This window comes from Trematomus bernacchii, unplaced genomic scaffold, assembly GCF_902827165.1.
Source record: "Trematomus bernacchii unplaced genomic scaffold, fTreBer1.1, whole genome shotgun sequence".
NCBI classification, from domain to species: Eukaryota; Metazoa; Chordata; class Actinopteri; order Perciformes; family Nototheniidae; genus Trematomus; species Trematomus bernacchii.
Window position 1 is genome coordinate 421,452 of NW_022987409.1, and position 22,124 is coordinate 443,575.

The 22,124-nt window shown below is 39.4% G+C and overlaps 1 protein-coding gene across 2 annotated transcripts; it reads left to right on the forward strand.

The window, feature by feature from the left end:
• The first annotated feature begins 513 nt into the window (after nt 1-513).
• Nucleotides 514-20,366, forward strand: stx3a (syntaxin 3A). 2 transcript variants are annotated; one of them, XM_034139123.1, is made up of 11 exons: nt 514-904; nt 10,338-10,412; nt 10,498-10,597; nt 11,728-11,802; nt 11,943-12,013; nt 12,296-12,404; nt 12,479-12,552; nt 13,818-13,952; nt 15,725-15,835; nt 17,545-17,664; nt 17,969-20,366. In XM_034139123.1, the coding sequence occupies exons 1-10, from the start codon at nt 875-877 to the stop codon at nt 17,632-17,634; spliced, it is 870 nt and encodes a 289-aa protein (XP_033995014.1). In that variant the 5' UTR covers nt 514-874; the 3' UTR covers nt 17,635-17,664; nt 17,969-20,366. The 2 variants fall into 2 exon arrangements, with proteins under 2 accessions (XP_033995014.1, XP_033995021.1); XM_034139130.1 differs by lacking the exon at nt 17,545-17,664.
• The last annotated feature ends 1,758 nt before the right edge of the window (nt 20,367-22,124 follow it).

A 22,124-nucleotide genomic window follows, 5' to 3' on the forward strand; every position in this document is an offset into this window, starting at 1 on the left:
CAAAGGTTTTATTGTCATATGCACAAAGCTACAGTGTAGAAATGGCAATTCAAATCTTATGACCTGAGCTCCTCCAACATATATAATAAAATACAAAAATACAAAATAAAGTAGTGCAACAAGTCTATATTGTGGAGAGCCCAGAGGTCTTGCCCAAGTATTAAAAAACGTAAATACATACATTCATAGATGTTAATCTGTTTGCAGAGAGTACATACAGAAGTCAATACTTAACAAGACAAAGCAGAACACATTAGACATAGTTAGGCTGTTAAAAAATAAGGAAGACATTACAGGTGGTACCAGAACATACTTGGTTTATTGATGTAAAAAATGAAACATTTAAATCAGTGGATTAAATGATTGGTTATTGTTTCCAAAGTATGAGGTGGTTTAAGAGAGGTGTAATTCCTACCACACCTGAATGCATCACTGCTGCAGGTGGCCCAGGGCGTGGCTTCATCTCAGAGGACATGGATTTGTATGCGCATGCGTCAACCAGAAAAGTGCGTTTCAGAATGATTAGTTGCCAGCGGAGAGGCAGATTATACGGCTCTACACAACTGTTGTTTTAATCCCCTGGGCGAGGAGATTTAGCTGAGGAAAAAAACACTGGTTTTAAACCCAGCAGCCATATTGTATGGAAAAACGACGGAAAGACTCCTCTTATCTGAAAAAGTCATTTTTTCCCAGACTCCTCTGTCAAGACTTCTGGGGAGTTTTAAGTGTTTTTCTTACTGGCGGTGGGTTTCTGTCGGCAGCTAGTTTGCCAGCTGGTTGAAGAATTCAGAGACTGGGACTAGTTTTTGAGCCATTTGACACACTACTGTGGTCCTCTCTTTGGTCTAAAGGTGTTAAATATACCGTCTAAAACATGAAGGATCGATTGGAGCAACTCAAAGCGGTAAGTAGTGTCCAGGAAATGTTAAGTGTCCTTTTCTCTTCAGTATACTCTCTGTACACTTGACTACACCGGAAAAAGGCTTCTGAGAAAAATATGTAAATGTTAGGTTATGAAAGACATGTTGTCTTCTTTCCATTTCTACTTTAACTTTGATAATTGATACATTTGAACCAACTGTGTACCATGTGATGACATAACTATTATGAAGGAACACTGTTGGTTGAAAAAGCTATTTTAAAATAAGTGGAAGATATGTAAAACATATTGCCTTCTCTATATTCAGCCATGTTGTATGCTGTGCAGCTGAAGTATTTACTGCAATGTAGAGGAATTCATAGTGTAATTGTTATTAATTGAACTGCATCACCAGATGTCATTTTACAAGTCGTATAGCTCAATAGGTGAGCTTAATTCCCACAATATGATGTTGTCCTTGACATTTAGGTAATCAAAACAGACATGGGCAGAAGTAATCTTTCTGTTTTCATTGACTGTCGCCATTAAAGATGAAATGTTTAGTGGATTATTCATTTGGTCAAAAATTCATCGACTAATTGGTAACCAATCAATCGTTCATGCAAAACGGTCAAAATACTCTGGTCCCAGCAGAAAATGTGTGGCTTTTATCTATGTAGCCTGAACGTTAAGTGGAAATCTTCTGGTTTAAGAAATGTTTGGGAGACAAATATGCAATCTTGGATTTGGGATGGATCTCAAAATTGTTCTTGAAACTGTTGATTATTATACAGTGGATAAATAGGCTAACACCCTACATTTGTTTGTTACTTGCAGTCATAGTTAGCAGTCATTCTAAAAACATGTTAAGCTGTAACAAATATAGTATAGAAAAAAACCATGTCATGATTTTTTCTATCTGAAAATCACAATATAATCATCATAATCATCAGAATATGCCTACATTTGCATTTAAACAAACTGGAATCACTTTTTTAAAGAAACAAATATTTGTAATGCATCACAAATAGTACAAGTATCTCTTTTTAACAAAGTCATTAAACATTATAAGGTCTACCTGCATGTATAAAGAAATAAAAAATAGCAGGTGAGTCTTTTCAGTCTTGCATAATAATACCTGTATTTTACAGCTGCGATAAAATCCTATATCTTCCCATCCCTAGTTGTAATATTGATGAAGGTTCAGTTGGGATGGATTTAACCAAAATCCTTGTTACCTTTTTTATATTTAGCTGTCACAGCCAGATTACAAACCTACACAGCAGTTAGTTGACATCCATCGTTGAGTTAATGACACTAAATACAGTTTCTGCTCATGGGAGTCGGGCCATGATCCAAATTGTAACCCAAGTCTGGATGTGTTGCCATAGCTACCTAAAACTGCTGGCCAAATATTTGTTGTTTTTAAAGCTGCGGCATCCCCACCCCCCCCAGGCGTCTCTAATCTCCCACAGCTGGCTCCTTTTCAGGGAAAGGAAGTACAGGTAGCAGGTGAAGTAGGCAAGTCACTTGGGTAGATGACAATATACTGTATGTTAGCTCCTGTCCAATCTCTTTTCCCTTTCTTACATTAAAATGATTTTGTATCCACATTCAATCACTGTGTTTCCTATCCAATGTGTAACTTCCTATAGCCTGCGTGTTTGTGTGAGCATATGATCATGTGGCCTCATTACAGGCATGATCACATCACCTGATGACTGTAGCCTTTTGGAAAAGAGGAGCAACAAGAAAACGCTGCGTTGTAGTTTCACCTGGAGCTATGTTGACAGGTGATAGATTATACTGCACACTGTAAGAGAGCTTGGAGTACCTTTGCTTGCTCAAGCTATAAAACAAATGGCAACAACATAAGTAAATACTTTAGCAATGTATATCAAATCAAATCAAGTTTTATTTATATAGCACATTTTTAAAACGATTTTTGGTCGAGCCAAAGTGCTGTACATACAATAAAAACACTTTACAATAAAAACACGTTACAACAAATACAACAGCAAAAATAAAAAAAATCACACACAGGGAAAAGTCAGGAGTCGTGCTCCGCTTTGACTAGAAGGCCAGAGAGAAGAAGTGAGTTTTAAGTGTAGATTTATAACCCCCTAGGGTCTGGGCCGACCTCACATGGAGGGGCAGAGTGTTCCAGAGCCTAGGGCCAGCTGCTGCGAATGCTCGGTGCCCTCGGGTTTTGAGCCTGGTCTTGGGCACTATCAGCTGCAGCTGGTCAGCCGACCGTAAAGCTCTGGCTGGGGTGTAGCGATGGATGAGTTATGCTAAATAAGCCGGAGCCAACAAATAAAAGGAGTTTAAAATCAATTCGGAACCGAATTGGAAGCCAGTGCAATGAGGCCAGAATTGGGGTGATGTGGTCACGCTTTTTATGGCCAGTGAGAAGACGTGCAGCTGCGTTTTGGACTAGCTGCAGACGTCTAATTGACGCCTGGTCCATACCCACATACAGAGCGTTGCAGTAATCCAGTCTTGAGTTAACAAAGGCGTTCATAACCCTTTCTAGGTCTTTAAAAGATAAAAACGACTTGGTCTTGGCCAATAGTCATATTTAAAAAAAGCAGGTCTTGACTACGGTGCTGACCTGCTTATCAAATGTAAAAGCGCTATTGAAGGTCACTCCAAGGTTCATGACAGAGGGGAGGATGTTTTTATTGAGGGAGCCCAGAATTTCAACCGGGGAGGCTGGAGGTTGGGGTCCAAAAAAGATGACCTCGGTCTTGCTCTCGTTGAGGTTGAGGACATTTTGGCTCAGCCAGGATTTTATCTCTGTTAAGCAGTCCATCAACGGCTGTAATGAGTTGACATTTGAATTGAGAGGCAGATAGATCTGTACATCATCGGCGTAACAATGGAAGGGGATGTTGTGTTTTGTGAGAATTGAACCTAGGGGCAGTATGTACAGTAGAAAAAGGATGGGGCCCAGAATCGAGCCTTGGGGAACCCCACAGGTAAGAGGGGCTTTAGCAGAGGAGAAGGCACCTAGCTGCACTGAGAAGCTACGGTCTGTCAGGTAGGACCTGAACCATGCAAGGGCAGAGCCTGTGATGCCTGCGGACTGTTCGAGCCGCGACAACAGGATGCTATGGTCCATAGTGTTGAAGGCAGCTGTCAGGTCTAACGGCACAGTACAGTTGGGCTACCTGAGTCGGCGGCTAGGAGCAGATCATTCAAAACTATTAAAAGGTCTGTTTCAGTGCTGTGCATGGGTTTGAAGCCAGACTGAAACTTTTCATGGATGCCATGCGTGGTTAAGAAAGACTGCAGCTGGGCGTAAACTACTCGCTCCAGGACTTTAGATAAAAAAAGGTAGCTGGGAGATGGGCCTAAAATATGCGAGAATGGAGGGGTCGAGATTTTTCTTTTTAAGTAGTGGCTGGACCACGGCATGTTTGAAGGCAGCTGGGACACATCCTGAGCTAAGAGAGGTGTTTATAAGTAATAAAATACTTGCTCCAACTGATTCGAAAACATCTCTGAGAAGGCGAGAGGGAATGCAATCAGTAGAGTAATTGATAATTGGATTGTCTGAAAACATTTTTGACAACTGTTTTGATAATAGTATTGTTATTTTTTTTGTTTTCATCCTCTCAAAAACAGGGATTATCTCCTCTCTCTGATTTATTTTATATCAAACTAAATATATATGTTTTTTGGACTGCCAAAAATACATTTTAAATGCATAACCTTGGGCTTTTAAAAAGACTAGGATGGATCATTTTCTGACATTTTAAAGACCAAACATCCAACAGAACAATCTAAAAATCATCTTCAGATTAACCAATAATACAAAATATTTGGATTTGGATTTTTGTAGCCATGTTTCCCACGTTTCATTAAAGGCTGATGTTAATGTGGCAGAATGATTAGAATTGTAGTCTTTCTGTTCCATTCCCCTCCTGGTATTTGCCTTCAGTGAAAGCCATATCCTCTTCAGCTCTGAGCAATGTTTCTCTAAACTGACTGTCCTACAGGCCCGGTGTGCCTCTGTCACGTGACTTCCCCACCGGGCTCAGATACGCTCAGATACCAGCATGATGAATGGGGAAATGTACTTCAGTACTAACATGGCTTCTTTTGTGGCATGTAGAGTATTTAAATCCCTTGTCAGATTTTAGCGTTGAATTAAGTCCTGTGGGAGCTATTTGGCTTCTGTCACCGTGCTGTTTGTAAATCTGACCCCCGGCCCCCGTCCTGCTGCTGTGGGGGTTATTAGTGGCTCATTGACTAAATCGTCCCATACTCAAATCTAGTGCATTGGGTTTCAACTAACAATAAATTGAACAATTGATACATTTCCAGATTATTTTTGGATAGTTGTTTTGCAATTTGTCTATTCTATATTTATGGTGTTTACCATGGCAGTACTTTGCCTGCATTTGTATTTCCTCTAAATATGTTTATTGTATGCCCTAAACACCAAGGATAATTCTTTGTAAGGGAACAACCTTTTTGTGTCAAACCGGTATATACAATATCCAGAAAACAGGAAATCTTCTTGTTTTGTATTACACATTCCAAAAATACTGACATACGATGCAACAAATTCTCAGATATGACTTGCTCAAACCTGCGTTTTAGTTTTTGTTTAATGATTTAATTATTAAGAATGATCCCAATCGCTGATGCGGATTATTTGTTATTGATTAATTGTCTTGTTTTTGCAGCTGTACAACACTATTATTATTCTATATATCTGTCTATTCAGCTCAGTTTAGTCTCTGAACGCCCTCATATTCCTGAACTATCTTATTTTTCCACCTCAAAGTTAGGTTTATTGTCTGCTACTATTACGTCATTTATAATCTTAGAGGACAAAGTCTGAAAGTTAATTACCTCCCAGTTTCTTATGAGGGAGCCCTTTGTTGTCATTGCAGTCGGTTTGATTATTCTTTACTCTGTTGCACATTTAATCTGACTTTCAGAAAGAGCTAAACAAATACAGTCATAATTGAGGCTCCATTGAAATTGTGTTAAAGAGCCGGGCTGTTTGTTCTGTTCAAGAGGCAGAGAGAGGATCATATTGTCAGAGTAAAACCTCTGTCTGTAATAGCCTTATTGAGCTGAGTTATGCAACATGACATATGGTGCTTTGAATACACAACAAGCATAATGAAGTGATTTGAATAGAAATAACATGAAAGCATCCAAGCTAACATGTCAATCACTCATGATGTGCAGCGTGTGCTCTATTGTTCTTTATAAAACGGACAAGTCAAATCAAGCAATCTGATTGGTTCTTAGCCGTGATATAATGAGCGTATATCACAGGTAGAATTGTAGTTACTTTTCACAAGTCATGTATCCCTCCGCGTCTGAGAAAAGCTACAACAGTTACAACTGTTACATTACGTCCGTTACGATACTAACTAACTAACAAAGCTTAAGATGGAAACATTTAAGGTTAACTTCGACCTCAGGGGTGGCCTTACTATGGAGGAGTGGATTGAGCAGTGCCTATCTCCAGCACTAAAAAAAAGCACCTAAACGACGACATGCAGAGCTACGTGAAGAGCAGGTAGCTGGAAAAGTATCACCATTCAAAAGCTTTCTGATGCGGGTCGTGAAACAAAGCAGAGAAATGACGACCGTTAGTGGCCACAGGTGCGAAAGCTCTCTCCAGAGCTACTGGAAGCCGAATCTCGGGGACCGGAGAAAGTGGAGCAATATTCTCGCCACGCCAAGCAACAGCCTAGAACAACCTCACCTATACAAGTAACCACGTAAGCCATGCTACTGATGCTGGAGTTTTTCAGTGGCTGCACAATACATCGCAACATACAAATCAATGTAAATAAATAGCCAAATAATGGATCAACGCTCTCTGTCTAATATGTTCGCTAGCTGTTAGTGTTGTTGCATAGCAACCACCTCGCACTATGTTTCATGTAGAAGGCAACAGAGGGACTATTTTATTTTGAACATCATTATTTACTAATAAAAACTATTTAAATTAGAGTGTGTATTTTTCTTTCATATTGCCACACTTGGTAACCGTTTTATAAAAGCAATAGCTCACTTCAGGCCGTGATATATGGTCATTATATCACAGTTAAGGGGGTCCACGGCCTGTCGTGAGCTATTGCTTAAATCTAATGTATTACACAATCTTGATGCAACTAAGCACGAGATTATAGCATTTTTTTGGACTTCGTTCACAAAAACGGAGAGAAAATTTAAATGTGTTGCTGCATGGTTCACTCTGTCAGTCAGCATTTTGGCACAGCGGCACAGAATGGCAATACATGTAGTTGATTCACTATTCATTTATTTCTCTTATAGAAATGAATAGTGGATGGGTGTTATTTTCCATGAGCATTAGACAAATGTTGTCGGAAATGTTTTAAAATAGTGGTTAACGTGAATCTATTTCCACAGTACACAAATAGCTAATTAAAGTTGCAGCTCCAGCTATAAGGCGACTAAGCATTTATTTGTTAGACAAATCGCAAATTATTTGGATAGTCAATTAATTGTTAAATGAATGGCATGATGTGTTTGATCCCTCAAATATGGATATTTTCTGCTTTCCTGCTTTTTTTTGTATCCAATTGTATTGAATATATTTGTGTTTTGTACTGACAACCAGATTAATCGATATTAAAATAATTTCTTGCTTCAGCCCTACTTTTATATTGGCTCTCACACTTCTTTTTCAAGACATCAACTACTCATGGAGGGTTGCACTGTGCATTGAACTTCTAACCCTAATGTGGTGGTCAGAAACAATGCAGGGTTACAGCATGTCTCATGAACTCTCACTGTAACAGCTGTCTCCAGGTTGAATCATATGATGAGCAAGTGTGTTTAACGAGGAATGTTGTAAAAGTTTTCTCCCTGACTTGGCTACATTTTCTTCAGTATCAAACTGTTGTCATATTGATGTGAGTGCTGCTGTGGCCTTGGTCTGTTCGGTTTGTTTAAGCCTTTGTTGCACACGTCTGTCCCTTTCCTCTTGATTTTTGCTGAATGAGAGACACTGGAAGGAAGTGAGTGCGTTCTTATCTTGCTGCTGCAGAAAGGCTGTGAGGGAGCATAATGTGTAGAGCAGAGGGCTGTGTGTAGGATGAATAACTTGCAGAGGGCTGTGTGTAGGATGAATAACTTGCAGAGAGCAGGTCTAAAAACAACAATCAGTGTGTGCAAGAGTGTGTGTCCAGGGATCTCTGCGTTCACAGTTGTTGTTAGTTACAGTACATCCGGCTAAACCAAATAGCTACATTTGCAATTCAAATTTCATGAGGGGTAGAAGGTTAAAGGCTGAAACTCAGTATTTGAACAGAAAGACCAACGATGTGTTGCTTTGAATCATGGATTCATCTGCTATATGTTTTTCTCTGTTAATAATTAAGTTTATAAAATGTCTGAATACAGTAAAATGGGTATAAAGAGAAACACGGCTATTATGAGTTCCACAGCCGTATGTTTGTGTAAAAACTCTAAAACAAATAAGTTAACTATTAAATGATAAAGACAAGCAGAAAATGCTAACCGTTTTGCCAAAATAATGATAGAAATAAATTACGATAAATCTACTGCAAACAGACAACTCAAGTTATTACTTATTTTGACAGCTAGCGCCAAGTTCCTTTCATCAAATATTGTATTGCGCATCGTATAAACTCGAACATATGAATGAATATTACTTCATGTGGAAGTCTAAAATAATATATGTTAGAGTCATTCAAGTACAGCATTAATAATGTGTTATATCTATTCAGATAACTAGATAAGAGATTGAGGCAGAGTGACACGAGCGAGCAGGGAAGTCCACAGCTGTGTTGGCTAACATTTTCCAAGCCTTGACTTTGATCCAGGCTGACTTTCTCAGGGAAAGTCAAGTGTCCAGACTTCAGACTCTCTGTCACCCATTACCAAACACAAACCACATGTGTAAAAAGTTAAGTTTGACAGCACCAGTCTGTAGGTGCTCTGTGAAAACACATTTGACTGTAAAATGCAGAAGCTAATGAAAGACAAGGAACAAAGTGAGCTTCCTAATTAATTGTTTCACTCCTATTTCCTCCACCTATCTCCGTCATAGCACGGCCCTGTGATGTCTGTTTACTCTGTTCCTCAGCTGTGGTTTCTTTTGAGTCAGTTAAAAACAGGTTGAGTTCCTGGAGCCCGGCCCTAGTCCCTCACCGTGTAAATATTCAGCAGCAGTGCTCAGCGATCTGCGGGTAACCTGCGGCACCTCCCTGTGTTTACTGATTGCACCGTGTGACGTATTTATGGCTCCAGGAGAGGGAAACTTTCTGAGTATTGGGTGCCTGCTGATTAGGGTCAGACGGATATTTCTGGCTCGTATATCACGCTGACCTACTCACCAGGAAGCAATTAAATTAGTGAATTATTATTATTAGATCAAGGTCTAAATGCTGTTCAGGGTCTTTTACTCTGACAAAAAACATCTATGGAGCATACCTCTGTAATATTTAGTTATTAAATTAGATTAAAACAATTGCACTATTTTCACAAAATATCTGTCATAATTCACAGCATCCCAAATATTGGTATTGGCATATAAAACTCATGCTTTATCTCAAAATGGATACTTTCATTAGTAGACTTCTCCTTTACACTATGTACTTTATTGCATAGTGCGTGAATTTGGAAAGGGTAGCGTTGTCTCAAACGAAAGACGTCTGTTATCACTTGCATAAAATGATGATCCAGCAATCGGATTACCTTTTATCAGTACCAAATCAATACAGACTGCTAAATGAACCCAAAACACATCCCCAAGATGGCCACTGTTGAGGCAAAAAGTGTCCAGCGCTTGCATTTAAATGGTTTGTCAGAGTCTTAGTTTACTTGTTCTTTGAATTACTCTTGCTCTATGATTTGAACCGAGCCATGGATTTGGTCAATCAACACACCCCAACACAACTTTAATTTATACCTAGCCCTATAATGGAAAATAGGGCTTTCACAAAGCATTACAATCCACAGAAGACATCAGGATTGCATGCTATCTGGTGTACGCAGAGGGTTTTGAATGGCAGAGATGGTTTGGAGGCGTGTTTTGGCCTCAGGTGATTTTGTATGTATCCATAATTGCTAACAACATAGGGTGGGTTTATCTGGGCACTGAAAGTAACAACTTCAGTCCAGCTGATAGCGTGTTATCTGTTTCTCTCTTTAGGCCATGCAATTTGTGTGTAGAGCTCATTTAAACCAACCATATGATTAAGTGCTGTCCATATTGCCTCAAAAAGGGCATACAACACAAGGTCATGTACAGTGAGAAGACACACATGACAAAGAGGAGTGAAATAAAATGTTTGTTGTTGAACATTTGAATAAACCTTTAATCCCAAAGTGTTGATGAGATGCTTTATACTTTGAGCTGTAGGACAACATGTAATACCCTCCGAGTCCACACGTTCTCTGGCCAGCTGGAAACTGCTACTTCTCTGATGCACCCTTTGCTTCATTCTGTTAGACGTGTGATCAAGATGACGACGAGGTGGAGATCTCTATGGACAATGCAGCCTTCATGGATGAGTTCTTCGGTCAGGTCAGTGTTACTATCGGTGTGTGTCGGGACGCACTACTATTATTGGTCGCCTTCTTGACATTTAAGGTTTTTGTGTTTGTTTCAGATTGAAGACATCAGGAGTAGTATCGACAAAATTGATGAGAACGTGGCTGAAGTCAAAAAGCTTTACTCGGTCATCCTGTCTGCTCCCACATCAGATCAGAGTAAGATAACCCTTCCTGTACCTGAACCATAACCCTTACTGTTTCTTCATTGTAAGATGCATTTACATAGAGAACCGCAGTGACGCGTCCTAAAACCCGGAAGTAAGTTAGCATTTTTACCATGTCCGGTTCCTTCGACAAAAAGCAATGCAATTTCTCCATAGGATTTTGGAAAATAGCTCGAAATAAGGTCTGTGTTTGACACAAATTGAAGAGACAGATCACGTTTTGTTCTACGGCATTAAATACATCAGCTGGTGATTTTTGAAGCGTTTACGTGTCTGAAAAACGATGGTTGTTAACATGTGGCTGAATAGGACTACAGAAGTTGTCCAGGCCGTTTTACGTCATTACACCGAACACGTAAAACACTCTCGCTAAGTTTGTTTGCCCTGTTCTGCTTGAAAGCAAGTACCTGCCTCCTGCAAACTGTTCAAACAAACGCTTCAACTTGTACCATTTAGAATCGGTATGTTTGAATATGGATCTTAAGTTGGCGTGACGTTGAAGCAGCGACCCTGCTGTAGTTCGTTTATAGCATAACATTAGCATTTTGCTTCTGGCGACTAGATTTATGATTCGAAAATTATAAAAGTAGGGTAGACATGTGGATATTATCCGGCTGAACAAAACGTGATCCGTCTCTTAAATGTGTGTCAACCACAGACTTTAATTCGAGCTATTTTCCAAAATCCTATGGAGAAATTGCATTGCGTTTTTGACGAAGGAACCGGAAGGAGTTTACTTCCGGGTTTTAGGACTGCGGTTCTCTATTGACAAATGCAAAAATGGCTGACCATGACAAACTGATGTTTCTTTCAAGTTCAAGCACACAACTAAGCTGTCAGCAGTGGAGCTTTTTTTTAAATAAACGGTAAAAGAAAAGCTGTCTTTAACCGTAACCAGCTGCCTAATAACATATTTGTACATCAACTTCCATGCATAGTAGGCATGAATGCATTTACAAATTGCACTTTTATTGTTGTGAGATATCAGATCACTGCTTTTTCATGAAGTCGAGTCAAATGTATTTGCCCTGAGTTCACAAGTAGAAACCTTAACCTCTAGTGGTTCCTTTAACTTTTCTCTACGCTCTAGCTGTTTATTGTAACATGTCTCTCCCTTCTTAGAAACGCAGGATGACTTGGAGGCAATCACCAATGACATAAAGAAGATGGCCAACAATGCAAGAAACAAACTTAAGAGTGAGTCTGCCCACCACACACACATCCATTATCAGTGTGTAATAACATGGGGATGTTTTTTGGATTTAATGAGAATTTCTGCTGATGTGAAGTTGATTTGAAAGCTGAATCATAAATGAGTTGTTTGGATTGCTTCTCAGGCATCGAGAGGAATCTGGAGTCAGAGGAGCAGGAGAGGGTGTCGGCTGACATTCGGATACGTAAATCACAGGTAGATTATATCCATCTGAAGTTTCCTCCACAGGCATGTCTACTGTACATTCAGATGATGCACTGCTAAAGCACTGAATCAATACTCAATGAATATATAATGTAGTTTTTTACAAATAAAACTGCACATTTTTAAGATAAAGAAAAGACTAAGAGAAAACAAAAATGAACCAACATGCATGTAATATTACAAAAATCGGAAAATAGAGCTTTTAAAACCGTGGCAACAGCTATCGACCAAGGCTACTTCTATGCTAATTTTCTTTGGCTTGTTGTCCCCCAGCATGCAGTGCTGTCCAGGAAGTTTGTGGAGGTAATGACAAAGTATAATGAAGCCCAGGTGGACTTCAGGGAGAGGAGTAAAGGACGTATTCAGAGACAACTAGAGATCAGTGAGTGTCGGCTCTAAAGTCATGTGATGGACCAGAGATCTGATTCGTCAGTAACATTTACCTTTCCCCTCCAGCTGGAAAAGCAACAACAGATGACGAACTGGAGGAGATGTTGGAGAGCGGCAATGCTGCTGTGTTTACTGCAGGGGTAAGTATGTGTGTGTGCATGTGCATCTCCATTTTGTTATACAGTATCATAACGTCCACTTGGCCTTGACATGATCATAATGCGGTTGAAGCTAGCACTCAGGAGTTCAGTAAAACCTGAAGCCTCAGATCACCTAGTTAAAGATTAGCTGTTCATGTGATTTAGCCTGCTGCACAGTCAGTTTGCTCTCTTGGGCCTTATTGACTCCAAACATGCTAACTTACAGCCAATGGGCAAAGACTGAGGCCTTATTAAGATGAATGAAACATCTGAGATATTAAGCACCAGTGTGTAGCTACTGATCAGACAACGGCCTGTGCTCTATGCACTTCATCAGCTGGGGGTTCCTCTCTGTGTCTGCTCTGCTGAGAAGGTGGTTGATGTCCCGTGCAGTTTGGGAAGATTTTTTTTTTTCACAAGGATAAACAACTTGTATTTCCTACATACCTTTCAAACCTCACAAACCTGATCACATGCTGTAGTTTTTATAATGACGGTACAAAATCTTTATGTCGTAACCTAAGAGATTGTCTTTTTTTTCTACTGCAGTCAAGTGAGTAATAATGCTAACCATCTCAAAATGGAGGTTTATAACATCAATAATAAAGTGTGGCATTTTCTACTGCATTGGGTACAATAATAATATATGGTGAGGTGAAATGTATGAGATACACTAATTTGTTATTGTTAATGACATTATAGAAACAAATGATAAAAAAACATAACCTGACCTGAATCCGAACTGAACGGCAACTTTGTATGAAAAGAAAGGAACACCGTAATACATAATTAATCCGTTTCAATTAACATATTCCTAAATAATTTAATCCATACATTTAAAACATTTCATTAGGTTTAGTTTCTCATTATTCACCAATGTCGCACCTTTATTGTTAGCTCTCTGAATGTCCAGTGTCTTTCTCAAGTTAACTTCACTTACTCACTTAACATGCAGTGGTTTTACATTGTACCTGCTGAGCCACAGCCAGCCCCTTTAGTCTAAATCTTCTTGAGCTAACACAGGTTGCCAGGTTTGAAAGAAATGAATTGTCGTTTCAATTTAAAGGAAGTAGTGTCACCTCTTTTAAATATTTCTCTGAATCACCATGAGTCACTCATTTGAACTCTTCCTGTTTTAACGAGCTGCCTTTACAGCAAACCTCTATCAGCCAGAATGTTCAGAAAAAAACACAAATACAGATCTTAATTTAGGCAGATTATTGTGCTGTTTGTTTGCTATTAACAATAAACCTCTCCTCTCACAGATTGTGGATGCTGGGGTCTCTAAACAAGCTCTGAGTGAGATTGAAGCCAGACACAAAGACATTGTCCGTCTAGAAAGTAGCATCAAGGAGCTGCACGATATGTTTGTAGACATCGCCATGCTGGTGGAGAGCCAGGTACACTCCTCAAAATCCACCTGCCCATCATTTCATCCACCCATCAAGTACTTTAGGAACTTCTCCTCCATTTCATTCTTTGTTCACTCATTCTGAATCTTTCCCCTTATCTTTATGTTCAGTCCTGACTGTATTCAACTCCATCTTCCTGTCTCTTCTGTGGTCTTACTATCAATCTCCATCCGTTTCCTCTTTTCCAGCTCCATGCCTCTCTTACTCCTCTCTTTATTCTCTTCTGCCACCTCATCTCATCACCAAACATTGATGGAATCTACCTGAATGCATTTAGTAAGATGTACAAATAAAGCATCATTGTACACGTCATCAGAGCATACTTCACACTATAATGGAAACAAACACATATTGTTGATTGGTCAGTCACTGTATGCATATGGATTAATACGTCTAACCACATATCTCTTACTGCTTGAACCATGCTTTCTGAGGGAAAAGCTTGTTTGAGGTAAGGGCTTCCCTCCTGCTGTTTGTTTTGTGTATTTTGTAAGATACGTTGAACTCAAAAATGTGTTTTTGTTATGTTTATATTGGATCTTGTCTGTGCACTTCACTAAAATATGAGATTCAAGCGTACCCGGGGCAAGCTAGATGAAATACATCACGCATTTGGAAATGCTAAACACTGTCTATGCAAACTCTTGACACAAATAGACAGGGAAACAGTCTTCCTCACATCACTGGCCAAATTGCCAGTGCAGAGCAAGAGTTTTGATTAGCATAGTTTATGTTTTGACAGCATACATGGTAGGGTGTTTGGAAGTAAACTGAAACCCGCAACTTCATCTATATCTACCCACTTGAAGATCTCCCATTTGATGTGTGAATCACACGTGCTACCGCTTTATCAGCCACTGCCAGTAACAGCCTAACAGTCTACAAATAAAAGATGCTAACTACTCTTACCATGCTGATATGTCTGCTAGTCGCTGAATATGGAGAACAACAGACTCTCCATCTGAGTAAAACATGTATGGCTGATTCTCTCCCAATGAGGGAACAATTATTAAATGTGCATCCAGACCCTTGTGATGTGGGGAAAAAACTATTATGCAAAATATTAATTGATAGCAGCGTACTTCAATTGAACTGTAAAACAAGGCTGGAAGCTGAATTTAACACATTTTATTTGAAGGTTATTGTTTGTTTTTAAAATAAATTCAGCATTAAAGGTGGGGTAGGTAAGTTTGAGAAACCGGCTCGAGATCGCTAGAATTTGAAAATACACAACCGGAGAAAATCTGCCACTTCCTTACAGAGCCCCTCCTCCAACACACACGAACGCGCACATGACCAATGAAGGCATGAGATAAGTTTGTGCACAGATGGAAGGCTGACAGGCAGGTAGGCCATCCAGTTACTTTAGCCGGGCCGGCTAAAATAATTGGTCGTGCTTTTTACAGTACTACGGCTTCCACAGATGACATTTTTTTTATGGATTTTTTTTTGTCAAAGCACTTAAGATATTCATTGCTATCGGGATGTTAAGAGCATTCCATGGAATATAACAAAAAGTGTATCTCGAGCCGGTTTCTCAAACTTACCTACCCCACCTTTAACTGAATCTTTCTCCTCGATATTTAAAACAAAAATCCTTATGGAGTCACAACTAACAGTATATGTTTTTAACAGTATAATCAGTCTTGTAAGGTGTGATACCAGATGTATTACTGTATGTATTTAAACCAATGTACTGTGCAGTTGTTCTGCCTGTGAAGTGTTGCTCTGTAACTTATTGATTGTTTTGTGTTTTTCAGGGTGACAGTATTGACAACATAGAGCAGAATGTATCCAAGTCAGAGGACCATATAACAGAGGCTAGGGAACAGACCAAGAAGGCTATAAGGCATCAGGGCAAAGCACGCAAGGTAATGTCATTTAACCGACCGCTGCACCAGTCTGCTGCCGGTGACCTCTTCCCTGTTTCTTCTGCCTAGACACATTTTGAAACATTTAAACCACAAACAGTACGTACACATCACACTCCCTCGTCCTGCAGAGCCGCTCACACACGACTGTTGCAATCTGTGTGCTTCGCTTTTTGTTTCTCTCTCTCGTGGGTTTAATTCATCTTTTTTTGTTGCTTTTCGTCACCTCTGACACCGTGCCCCATGTTAGGGTGGGATGATTGAAAGGATTGAGAACAACATGGACCAGTCAGTGGGCTTTGTGGAGCGAGCCGTAGCGGACACAAAGAAAGCTGCAAAGTTTCAGCAAGAGGCTCGCCGTGTGAGTGACCGCAGTCAGGAGGAGCGGTCAGGTTCCCCAAAAGCAACGGAAATAGTTTTAGTTTACCGATTTACAATACAACATCATGAGATAAATGCTATTGGAATTTAAATACAAGCTAAGGATGTATTTGTTGCTCTATAATGCTGTACAGAGAAAAGAGAGATAATACAAATAACGTGATGTATTGCTACAGCCAGGCCAAAGACTGAGTCAGATTCAAGTTCCATGCCCTTGTATCAGAATATGATTTAGTCATTTAATCTGTGTTGTTCATATGACCTTGCACCAATGTGAACCGTGTGCAATGTTGAAGCATCTGATAATTCCCCAAACCTATAGACCTTAATTCAAACCCGTCGTCCTGGATCACATTTTATTATGTAATTGGTACCTAAAAAAAAACAACAGGATTTCTAACCCAGGGATTTTTTGTTATTTAAATGCCCAATAGTTTTTTTGCTTTTGGGAAGCCTGCCTGACAACATGAAGACCACCCCCCACCATCAAGACCCTGATCTTCACCTGTGATAATTTGCCCCTCACCATCCTACCGGCTCTGTTCTGAGCCTCCACCCTGTCGCCTGTGGACCCCTTGTGCTTTTAAAACCAGTGACCAGCCCAACACCAGACCACCCCTCCCACCTGCATATACAAACGCACACTCACACTCACACACATACTCAACCTCACAGCTTCGACACTCTTCTCTCTCTCTGTTCTCTTTCTACAGCTTTAACCTTAACGTTGTCTTTGTTTACAGTTGCTGCATTACTCTTTCGTTTTGTGTGTGTTTGAAGATGTTCCTCTTCTTCCTCAGGCTTTTAAAGTATATGTGTGAAAATAACTTTTGCCAAGTTAACAGAAAAGTAAACACTGTTGCACTAAAACAAAACTGGTTTGTCAGACTTCAGCTAGATTGAAACTCTGAGAGGTTACCTAACACTACAGTGTGCATTTGTGATATTTGATATGGCCATTGTTAACATATATTGTACTGTACATATTCCACAATTCGACCCGGTGGTGGAAAGGAAATAAGTGCATTTACTCAAGCATTGTACAAAGTTGTTTGCTTTACCTAAGTATCTCCATTTTATGCAACTTTATACTTCTGCTCTCATAAAAGTACAACATTGAATCAACTTGTATATTAAGTAATAACATTTACTTCCTGTTTTACACATTCTGTGGTATTACTACTTCCTCTTAAATGATTTGGAAGTACTTCTTCTATATATTATATTTACGTTGCAGTAGTATATTTTATAACAAAGTAGGGATACACTTATTGTTGTTTCCCACTGAGCCCTGATGGTACTGTCTGTTATTTGGTTGTTCCCAACAGAAAATGGTGATTATAGTGGTGGTTGTGGTGGTCTTGCTGGCCATACTAGCTCTCATAATTGGGTTGTCAGTTGGATTGAAGACAAGCTGATGAGCTGTTTGAGTAAGAGGAGAGCTGAGGGTGAGTAACTCTGGAGCAAATAAGCTCTGTTGGGTGTAGCGCGCTTTGGAAAAGGGTTTGCATGCTCTTTTCCTCTGGCTCTGTGTGTTTTCTTTTTATCCACAGGGCTTACTTGAGGTGTGTTTGTGTGTTTTCAAAGTTCCTGGGTGTGTATCTTTCTCATTTCTGCAGCACTTGCCTCTGGTTACCGCTGAACAAATAAAGCAGAGCTAGAAATGAGTTTCATTGGTTTGCGGGCTTCTTTCAATGCTCATGTTCCCCGCCATTAACATCAGTCTCTCTTTTATTGTCTCCCTCTCTGTAGAAGATGATCATAATTGGTGTTGTCTGTGCTGTGGTCCTTGTCATCCTCCTCATCATCATCCTCACACAGACAGTGTAAAAGGACTTCTGCCATCATCAGTTCATTCGTCCTCCCATCAACTGGCCCCACAAAGAGAAAGCTAATGCTGATCACTCTATATGGATAAGATAATATTTATAAAAACAGAAGGACAAGTGTTATATTTGACCTCTGGAAAAAAAAAGAAAGAAGACCTACGAGACTTGTTATAATTACGCAGACTTTTTAGCCAATCAGAACTGCCTGTCAGTGAGGGTCTGTTTGACCCCACTCTGCTTTGGCAGTTTGAGGATGCTCTGCTGCAAATGAGGAAATAAGACTGACGCTGACATGAGGTGCAATAGCTGTTGTACTTCTATGGAGGAGAGAAAGGAGAATTGAAAATTAACTGATCACTTTAGCGTAACTAAACATGTCATTGTCCAACATTTGATACCAAAGAATCAGCCCGGACGTGTTCCTCATCTGAAATTGATTTTAAACATCCAGTAGGTTGGACCCATGTGAAGCCCTGTAGAAGCACATCACCTCCCTTATCATTATTCCTTGCCTTTTTATGAGCCTTGACACATTTTGTGATTTAAAAGCTAGCTACTGTATGTTCACTGTATTTGGATTTATTGGGTTTGGGGGGAGTTCCAGCACTTTCACATGTCAACATTTGTTTATTTTTCTGTAATGAAGCTCGGATGATCATGTGAATAATAATATTATTATTATTTGTGTTGTTTATATGTAACCCTTTCTTTGGCTAGTTTCTTTAACTTGAAGAGGATCGGTGTGCTCACTTGTGATTCTTGAGTTTGTAGAGCCCAGTGGTTCTGGTGTTTTTAAATGAAGGATGATGCTTATGCAAACAAATGTAATGGTTAGGTGAAGCTAAGATGAGCAAATAAAAGACAGTTTAGGTAGATAAACACGCATCCAGTGCTTTAAGACTTATCCAAACCCTGCTACGTCTTGGAGAAATGCCTGAATATTCGTTTATTTTTGTTAACCCGCTACAATGTTGACCATCTTGACCTCCTACATAGAGAGAGCTGATTCTCTCCTGTTGAAGAGCTGTAAAAACATTTATGTTTTAATGCCAATGAGACTTATAGTGACCCTAGATATTTCCATTTCAGTGCAGAATAGTCTTATAAGTAAGTCATAGTAATATATTTATTATACTTTTTTTAATGGTGTGAATGGTCAGTGAGGCCTCCCTGACTGGTCGCACTTCACCAGTGGGATTAGCATTTCCTGGCATATTTTAGGTGTCCATATATTTCTACTGTAAAACCACACGTCAGTTGCCAACATTTAAAACTATTGCATTCCACAACAGCCCTGTGATCAATCCTATTCTCATGAACTTTTAAACAAGTCTGACTTCATTGATACAAAGAGACTAAACTACATTTCTGAGGAACTGAACCCAACCTTGAAAGAGACCATTAGGTTGAATCCACACATATCTGCAACAGTTTAAACCAAACCTATATATAACTAGAAGGGCATTTGGAGAACACAGACCTCTGCCAAGGCCAAATGTCCTACCTCGCAATGTTAACAAAAAAGAAAATTATTTGTATGTCTGATTTTTATAATTTTATATTTCTTTTTTTACCAATGTCCAAGCCTTTCATTAAGTTTCCTGAACCAGCACTTTTTCCATTGTCTTACTGACAAACAGACAAACAAGCTTGGTGAAATTATGAAAATGAGTACTTATATATCTTAATCTAAACCAAATGAAGTTGAGATTTATTACAGGGCTGTCGAATGCATTACTTTTAGCTGAGTGTACCTTAAAACTGGCAACATATTTTATTTCTGGTTTGTCACAATCGTTTCATTAGGTGTTTTTATCTCGGTAGAGTGTCTAAAGGAGAGTTTATTGAACCACCATGCGCATGTAATCACCCAGAGCTTTAATATGGCAGTTAAAGCAGGTGATTCAGGCTGTGCACACAGACTATCAGAGACACAGTTTCCACTCACTATCAACAGGTATTGACCACATGCAGGGGTAAATGTCCGACGCATTATGAGGGCTGGCATTCATGAGGGAAGTCTTTGTTTCTGTTGCCTGAATGGTTCCTTTTAATTCTGGTTGTGCAGGGAGGTAGCTCTTGAGAGTGAGAGGCCTCCCCAGCTTGGTCTTTTGACCGAGCAGTCTGCTCTTTTGGCTTCTGCCCTCGACTGTTAAATCCTACTGCTCCGACTGCTCAAGCCTTTTTATTCCCACACCACTTTACCCATCGGCATGGGCTGCAATAAGAGCAGGAGGAGAAAACTAAAGCCGTTGTTCACTGTGTTAAATTAAAGTGCCACAGATTTTATTCAAAATTAAAGATTTTATGTTTTTTAATGACTTGGTTGACTTGTGTTTCCTTGCTATATCATGCATGTCCCTTTGTGGTTGATAGAAGGTTAATATTTAACAATGTTTAAACTTTTTGATGATTGCATGTTATAGAAGAGCAGTGTATGTTTATGATGAGTTGTAGTCGCTGTTGTCAGCAGATTGTTGATGCAGCATGTTAACCATTTTGATGCAAAGTACAGTTTTTAAAGGTGCACAACAAGTCTCCAACAGGAGGTAAGTTTTTCACCCTTCCTCTCTCTACACACAAACACACACATACCCAAATATCTGTGCCCCTTTGTTCTCCTTTGGCTCAATCATTTTTTCAAACCAGTTGTCCCATGAATGTGAACAATGAATGTTATTTAAAACCTTATTCTTGGGGCTGCAGCTGTCTGATAATTGTGTATTTCTTATTAACTCTACAGAAAAAGATGATGATAACATTGTGCTGTACCATCATTGGAATCGTTGGGTTCTCCTATCTCTACAGCTTCTTCTCATAAAAGCTTGTACACAGGTAACCAACTTACATCAGCATTTACCCTATAAAGTCACACTAAAAGTTGAAATTGAAGTGTTTTCTTTGTTCTTTGTGAAGTGTTTCTAGGTAAGAGATTGTCAAGAAAAAGCAAGTTTCCTGAGGTGGTCCCCTATTTTTTTACCCCGTCCATTATTTGAATCTCTCTAAAAATCAAATAAAGTATTAGAAAAAAAGAGAAATTGAACCATACCAGCCCTGTGCACTTACCTTTTTTCTTAATCATTTGAATTTAAATAATTTTCTCGCTGTATGAAGTGTTTGAAAACGTGTGGTAAATGTGTAGAATTTTCTCAAGTCTGCCTGTTTATAACCAGATGGCTGAACATGTGACATTTTGGACCATTATGGTTGACTTTAGTCTGTCGCCTCCTGGTGGTGCACAATATTTATATATTATCTGAAAGTTATTTATAAGGATTCAGTCAAATTTGCAGGATTTAGTCCACATTTTTTTTTGTAGTGGCTTTATTTGGCACCAAAATGTCATTAATGCTTATGCATAATCATGCTCTGGTCAAAAAAAAAAAATCCAATTAGGTAGTATTATCTGAATTATTGTTGTCATAATTTGAATAAATTGTGTGTGATTTCGTTGTGTGTGTGATCTGTCTGTATGAATCTGTGCTGCTGACATGCTTGTACTGATTGTGTTTCTGTAACAGCGTCTGCCACTCGCTCACTGGCTAGTGTGTAAACCCAGTAAAGCCTGTTATGTAATAAAAGATTTCCGTGCGTTGTACCAAGTGTCGGTGTCTGCTTCACTTCTTCTGTTGGTTTGCATTCAGCCTTTATGCATGGCTTCCTCTCCCCCAAAACCATTCAGAGCATATTTTACTTGATCTGATAAGCTACAGGAAATGTATGGCGATGCAAGACATAACGTGCATGAACGGCTTCCCTGACCTCATTTCATCCCCCATCTCACTGTTCCTCCAAACCAGATGCAGGCTCGGTGCACCGTGGGGGCGGGGTCTACTCCAGGGTGCGCTTGTTTTCTTGCTTCTCGTGTGGAGGATAACTAGGATTGGAAAACAGTGATACATTTAGATTAAATCATCCACGGTGATCCACAGAAGGAACATAAGCATTACATCAGGACATGAACAGACAAGAAGGGTAGCAGGTTATAATTAAAAACACCACAGTGCACATATGAATCCTAGTACATTAATTTTGTGAAATATGCATTTGTTTTTATTATGCATTTATGTACCCAGAAA